Consider the following 7697-nt stretch of genomic DNA (forward strand, 5'->3'; position numbering starts at 1 on the left):
ATTGCTATCACACAGGGGATAAAAATCCCGTGTGATAGCATTTGGAGGCGACAGGTACTCTTTATTGACCCTGTCACCTCCAACACGAGTTCTAGCACTGGGCTAGAACTCCTGTAACAGGAACGAGCAGCGGCCGCCATGGACAGAGGCTGAGGGAGGTGACAGAGCCTGTCACTGCTCCATCACTACTCCACGGCCCCCGCTCTCAGCGCTCCACGCTTCGTCCCCGCCCCCCATCCACGCCTCCCGCTCGCAGCGCCGCTCTCGCCACTCATTTAAGAAAACCAGCCCTGCTACTTGTCCGTAGCAGGGCTAAAACAGTGGGGGAAAAAACTTGCCCGGCGCCCGCAACTAAATGTCCCGGGCGTCAGGCCATACGAATTCCACACCCCTGTATTGTATAGAGGTCAGTAAATCTACCCACCAAGTTTAAGATGCAATTCAAAATGGACCAATTTGCAGCTTTACAGCAGAGTCCCAAAACCAGCATAATGCTATGCACCTTTGAAGAGCTTATGCACAAAGGTGCAAATAAAAGTGTATAATCATACAGTGTAAAACGTGTCTGTTTTTGGGGTGCCCAGCAATTACATAAATCGATTTCTGTCCATACAAGCCTAAGAACAGTACAATGCAGCTTCTTATATAGGCGTGTTGTATGCCTATACGCCTGTATTCATGCCCGTGTGCAGGAGCCCTTAAAGTACAACTGTAGCCTAAACTTTTTTATTTCCCTTTTAAATTTGGATAGAGTGGAGAGGGACTTTAACGCTTGCTGATAAATGATTATCCTTGGGAACAAGGACAATAGAGGAGAGGTGGAGGAAGATTGATTAAAGTGGACTGCACATGCTGGATTGATCGGGATATTGGGAACTCACCGTTTTTCGACTCCGTTTCAGATTTATCAATGCCGGGGGGGATTTATCAATGCTGATTTGGTTGCCAATGGGAAGGACCATTCGCCGACAGGTAAGTATAGCGGGAGAGAGATTTGTGCGGGTATTTCCATTTTCCCTAATCACTTGGTAAAGTGAATTTACCGTTTAGGGTTGGTGCAGACTTGGGTAATCCCGGGACCCGCGATCGTGTGCAGTTGCACACAGCGTTTGCATCTGCATGTATGGGGTTACATCTGTGTAGCAATGGCTGAAAAAAGGTACATGCACCGTTTTTCCCGACACACGCCGTTTTTCAACCGCGATCATGTGGGACCGCCTGGGCAGTATTGCAGCGGGAAAATGCGTGATCTGCCTGGCATAACTGGGGTGCCATTAGAAAACGGACAGCACACCACCGTCGATTGCGCTGGCTGTGCCATTATTTCCTAATGGCACCCCAGTCAGATTGCGCGGTTTCCCGCCGCAATACCACCCTGCCCGTGAGGGTGCACACGATCGCGGTTCACAACACTGCGCATTCATTTGCATGCAGATGGTGGGGGCAGGGGGTTGGTTTTCATATTTAGAATTTTTATTTACTTTGTAAACATTTTTAAATTTTCATTTATTTTATTATTTTTAGTTTATCACCTTTTTATTTTTTTACATTTTCATTTTTGATTTTGTTTTTTTCTACTTTAAGTCTTTAACTATTTTTTTTTTTTTCACTTAACTTTATTGCGATCACATGGGGGCTAAAAAAAGCCTGCGTGATAGCATTTGGAGGTGACAGGCACTCTTTATTGACCCTGTCACCTCCAACACAGGAAGTCTAGCACAGCACTGTGCTAGAACTCCTGTGACAGGAATGTGCAGTAGCACAGCTCCACAGGAGTGTCACAGCCCCACCGTCCGGCACTGTCACCGCTCCATCACAGGTCCACGCCCCCCGCTCGGCCAGCACTCCACGCGGCTCCACGCACCCGCTCTCGACGCTCGGAAAAAAAAAATTAGCCCTGCTACTTGTCCACAGCAGGGCTAAAACACTGACAAAAAACACTTGCCCGACGTCCGGAACTACAAGTCCCAGGCGTCGGGCGATACGAATTCCACACCCCTGGTTCAGGCCGAATCAGTGGTGGGCCTTGAGCCTCGCTGCCCCTTTGCTGGCTGGCTACTGTTTGTTTCTCTCCTGTGGAGCATGTATCCATGCTTTCATTCAGTCTAAAGCTGGTCATACACCTACAGATTATCTGCAAATGTTCTATGGTCAGATGGAAAATGTGCAACAGATTCCTCCATCTACGCTAAACTGTGTGGATGGAAGAATCTCCTACTGGGCCAAGCTTCAGTATCTTGCTGGTCGGCCCCGCTGGCTCTCAAAATACCTGAACAATGCCTGCATCCAATCAGATTGTTCAGGTATTTTGAGAGCCAGCGTGCATGTGGTCCGGTGCGATCAAAATCCTGCAAGCACTATTTTGATCGCACCAAACCAGACCGCAGGCACAATGTGCCTTGCAATCGCGTGCGGATGATCGCATTGCAGCCGGAGGGTGTGGCTATGGTGCCATTCACTTCAATGGCCCACCAAGCCACCTCCTGCCCTGCAAAAAAGTGAGCCGGCCGCATTGCGATGCAGTGCGTTCTGGCCGGAAAACACACTGCATCTGGTGTGAACCTAGCCTGAAAGAGAAGTTCTTCCCTTGTAGGTAACATGAGAGGAGGGGCTTCTGCTAGACAAAGCAGGGTAGAAAACCATGGCCTTTTTGGATAAAAAGGGAGCCACTAGTTATCAGAATGGTATTTCCTGTCTATAATTTCTTTAGAATCAGCGGCAGAAGCTTGAAAAGGAGAGGATGCGTAGCAAAGGCAAAAGCTCCACGGATGAGCTAATGCATCCAAGCAGAGAGCAGCAACCTCTCTACTCAGGGAAAGTTTCCGCTTTTGCATTTGATTGGTTGGCAAACAGATGTGGGAACCCTGTCTCAACACTATCATAAGGAAAACCTATGGATTCAGAATCCGTTCTTATTCCTGAAATGAATGAAAAAGTCTGCAAAAAGGTTGCGAGTCCACTTCGGGTGGACTGTCAAAAGAAGGCAGAAGATACATTTCTGCCCAGGCAGTAATCTAGTTAGCCAGAAGGCACAGGGGTAAGCTGCGAGCGCCTCCCTGCTTGTTTAAGTATGCCACTGTGGTTGCATTTTTGGACAGAATCTGGAGCGTTAGACCCCCTCAGAACTTGCATGAAGCCCTGCAGAGCGTCCCAAATCCTCTCCAGTTGGCAGACTTCCGGGATTCGGTCTGAGACCAGCAGCCCAGGGCTATTTTTCCTTACAGATGTGCAGCACCCCAGCCCAAGGTTCACACAAAGAGGCTGCAGAATGGCTGATCTATTAGTTCCCATAGGAGCAATATCAAAGCTGAGGCTTACACTTAATCCCTTGGAAGAGTTGTCAGAAAAAACATTGAAGATGGTGGACTGGAAAACTCCGGAAGGTTACCCTCACCTATGAGCCTCTGAATGTAGACATTGGAGATTATGCTTTGCAACTGCAGTAGGAAGAGCCCTAAACCTCCCACTCACTGAGCCCGGAGAGTAATTGGGCCTTTGTTTGTCCAGGAGGGTTAAACACCCCCCTCCCTCCCCCTCCTTTTAACATGCTTTTTTGTCCCAGCCCTGTTTTTTCTGGCCTAATTCTTCCCAACTCTAGCCTTTGTTCTTTGAGTGAAGGAAAAAATGCTTGCCTCAAGCCTTCTTCTTTCTGAGGGAAAGACCTGCTTTCTCTCAGTTGTATGATCCAAGACAGCATATCCCTAGAAAAATCGTCAAACCAAGGTTTTGAGCCACAATGCTCTATAAGAAAAATTAATTAGTTGCAGATTTAGCCAACATCGTCACTGATTCAGCCAAGGCATTAGAGATCATTCTTATTGCTTTGGAAAGTGTGGGAAATGATTCCAACATCTCTTTAGATATTCCTGCTTCCAGGTGTGCTTTCATTTGTGCAAGTAAGGTTACAGGTTAGCAAGGTTCAAGGTTACAGCACACAAAAGATGTGGCACAAGCCAGCTTAACCCCTTCGTGACTGACGTACAGAGTACGTCGCCAGCATCGGGGCTGTTTAAACATACTCCCGGCGACTTTTGCCGCCGGGTGTCTGTTTAAACTTGTAGAGCCGACTGTCGGCTTCACAACAGAAGGGATTCTGGCGACTTACCCGTCGCCAGATCGCTTCCGTGTCCCCGAAAAAGGGGACGCCCCCCCGCGCTCCGTTGCCGCTCCTACGGGCCCGGCGTCCTTGGTGTCCCCGGGGAGGAGGTCGACGAACTTCCGTTCATCGATCCCCTCCCCGTTCTATGCAGTGATGCCTATGATCATGTAAAGACATATATAGGTTTTCTCCTTGAATGTCACACGTCTCAGGGCTAGTTCACACCATAACTGCGTGCTTCTGTGCAGCTACAGTGTCATGCGTTTTGCCGCAGTTTTTTTTCCTAGCTTAAAATGGGCTTTCAGGTGCAGTCCAGTGCGATTGCATGCGTTTAGTTGCAATAAGGTGCAGCTAAAATGAGACGAGCAGTATTTTTTTCTGACTGCATCGGAATGGACTGCAACTGGTGTGAACAGAGCACAGAAATCCCATTGGAAAGAATTGTGACACGATTTTGATGCAGCTGCCAAACTGAACAGACTGCATCACAACTGCATCTGGTGTGAACTAGCCCTCATAGATTGCTTTTACGCAGTCATCCACATCCTCCAAAGAAATGTTGCACATAGGGTATCCTCCTTGACGTGTTTTCCTCTTCCAGTGTAGGAAAGGAATCATTTCCTCCTCTTCTGTTTCCACACACTTACCACCATAGAGTGGAAGCAGGTGAAACATCTTGGTTGGCTTTAGCGTTTTAGGTCAGAGAACAAGCATCTTAAGGATTTAAAAGTTGATGTCAATTCATCCTTAATGCTAGAAAGCAAATTCTTTCAGGCAGGCAGAAGATGACTTTCTATGCATTTCTGACACAGCAGATTTTTCTGTTTTCTAATTTATTGTTGCATGAAGCTATTAATTCTTTCATGCACCTTTTATTCCCAGTAAATGATACCACATGTCTGGTGGGTAGATTTATCTTCCCATGTCAAATTGCCACCCTAGAAGATCACTGAGGAATTCACTATATATTCATTTTAAGAACATATCTTACCTGGCTACTTTGCTTAAAGGATTGATTAGGTGGTGGGGGTTGGATAGATGCTCCCAAGCTGTAAAAAAAAACAACAACAAAAAACCACAATTATATGTGACCTTATAAATATGCATACAAGTTTTTACACTTATGTTATGTTATTAATATGTTTTGCCTTCAAAACACTTTACATCTCATGCATTTCTTGAATTTTACACCTCAACCACAAATACTCTCCACATCTTGCTGCTTTCTTCAGGTCTATGTGTAATCATATGGTGGGTGACAGAGTGGCTTGAGTTTGCAGAGAGTGACAGCAAATGCATTTTTATTCCAGGTCACATACATCGACAAGTAGCTACCCGGCAGGCCGTTGTAATTAAACGGCTGGCTGGGAGCTTTATATTCAAGCGATCGGGCGCCTCTAGAGACGCCTACGTGTGAAAACGATGATTGCGTCTATTGTGCCGCACATGTTACATATCGCCGCCAACGTCGGAGTGAGAGTAATAATTCTTGGGCCATTAATCACGGATAACACTAAAATGATGTGCAGTAAAAGCGTCGCCTATGAGCAATTTTTGGTGTGGTCGTTTGTGATTTTGCAGGCACGCGCAACTTTAAGACTTGCAAAACAAATGGCAAAACGCATTCATCAATTTGTCACCAGCTTTACAGCAAGGTGCACATGGAAGGGCTTTATACAGTACAACAGCAAAAAGTTTTCCAGCACACTCACCAGGCAGCATGCAAAAAAATTGTCTCACCGCAGAAAATGTGAAAAAGCTGCACCCCCACCTCTATATAGTGCAGTCCTAACTCTAAACTATGAGAGTCTCCATCTTATCTTTTGCTACATGTGCTCCAAGATGGAGACTCTCATAGTTTAGAGTTAAGAACGCACTATATAGAGGTGCCTTGGCGAGGCAGTGCGGTCACATTTTCTGCAAAGGACGTGTATCTAAACCTCTGTTTTTAACCTTAGTGGTGAGACAAGTTTTTCGCAGGCTGGCTGGTGAGTGTGCTGGGAAACTTTTTGCTGTTGTAATTTTAAGACTTTACATGTTTGGTGTCTGTTTACCCGGCGTGATCCGTCTTTTACATTTTACCAAAAATATAAAACATTTATTTTTACCCATAACACAACCTAGGGAAAACTTTTTTTTTCGAGGCTATAGTCCGGTCATGCTGACTGGTGAAATTTTTGACTGACTAGTGAGGCACGCTAACATTTTTCAATCCCTGCATACACCACACACACACACACAATATTGCCAAAAGTATTGGGACACAACTCTAAATCAATAATTCCTTATTGCCACCTCTCCATGGCCAAGGGATTAAATCAATCGCCATGAATCTCCCCCAATGTAGTACAACACACAAGGGCATTTAACATAAACATAGGAACTGACATGTTAAATTATGTTTAATAAATCTGTGCTCCTTGACGCGAGTGTGGAAACGACTCCCATCTAATCATTGCAGAGCATTGTATACAACAGAGACAGGCAACAGATCCTGTTCTCATGGGTCCCAAAAAGGTTAAACTTTCTTTATTGGTATAAAGTCTGATCTCACCACTGAGTTTAATACTGTGCAACCCCTTCTAAAAGACTAAATTGGTGCCAATTTAAATGCATCTATTTGTGGATAATAGGATTTTTGTACTCACCGTAAAATCCTTTTCTCTCCGTTCATTGAAGGACACAGGGCAACAGATCGTAGATCCTGAATGGTAGGGTATATCGCCACCTGCAGGAGTAGGACGCTAGGCACATAACGAAAAGACAAGACAGCCTAGGGGCGGCCCCTGCTGGTGGCCCAACCCCTCACTTGCTGACAAGTCTCCAGTTTTTTGCCTAGCGTCAGGAGTAAGGAGCTAAAAAGTAACAAGCAGTTAGGAGTGTACACCCCATAAAAGAGGGCGGGGCCTTCAATGAACAGAGAAAAGGATTTTACGGTGAGTACAAAAATCCTATTTTCTCTCCCGTTCATTGAAGGACACAGGGCAACAGATCGTAGATCCTGAATGGTAGGGACGTCACCAAGCAGTAACACACTGAGGGATGGGCAACAACAAACAAAACACCCAAAAGAACCCTCAAAGCCCCGCCTGCAACACTTTGCGCCCCAAACCAGCATCCGCCGATGCTAACACGCCCACCTTGTAAAATTTAACAAAGGTGTGAACAGAAGACCAAGTAGCGGCCTTACAAACCTGAGAAACAGAGGCCCCATGGCGGAAAGCCCAGGAAGCCCCAACAGCCCTAGTAGAATGGGCAGTGACAGGAAACGGAGGCTCACGCCCCTTAACGGTGTACGTCTGAGTCACAACATTACGAATCCACCTAGAGATGGTAGCCGCCGACGCGGCCCGAACCTTACGAGGACCCTCCGTGAGCACGAACAGGGAGTCGGTCTCGCGGAAAGAAGCCGTAGCTTCCAAATAAACACGAAGAGCGCGAACTACATCCAAACAGTGGAGCGCATGCTCCTTCCTATGGACTTACACAGGGAAGGTAAGACAATGTCCTCATTCAGATGGAATGCCGACACAACCTTCGGCAGGAACGCCGGCCGAGGACGGAGAACCGCCTTGTCCCGATGCAAAACCAGCAACGG

At 46.6% G+C, this 7697-nt stretch overlaps 1 protein-coding gene across 3 annotated transcripts in view; it reads right to left on the minus strand.

Annotated features, from left to right (window-relative positions):
* The window catches only part of ST13 (suppression of tumorigenicity 13 (colon carcinoma) (Hsp70 interacting protein)), a 38708-nt gene that overhangs the window by 27269 nt on the left and 3742 nt on the right, over nucleotides 1-7697 (minus strand). For 2 of the 3 annotated variants that reach the window (XM_018563916.1, XM_018563917.1), the window contains exon 2: nucleotides 5091-5148. In XM_018563916.1, coding sequence (XP_018419418.1) covers nucleotides 5091-5148 — 58 coding nt within the window. Of the gene's footprint in view, nucleotides 1-2037; nucleotides 2052-5090; nucleotides 5149-7697 lie in introns of all 3 variants that reach the window. The other variant, XM_018563918.1, reaches the window with a different exon arrangement.

The sequence above is a fragment of the Nanorana parkeri genome, unplaced genomic scaffold (genome assembly GCF_000935625.1).
Source record: "Nanorana parkeri isolate BGI_ZX_2015 unplaced genomic scaffold, ASM93562v1 scaffold711, whole genome shotgun sequence".
NCBI lineage: Eukaryota > Metazoa > Chordata > Amphibia > Anura > Dicroglossidae > Nanorana > Nanorana parkeri.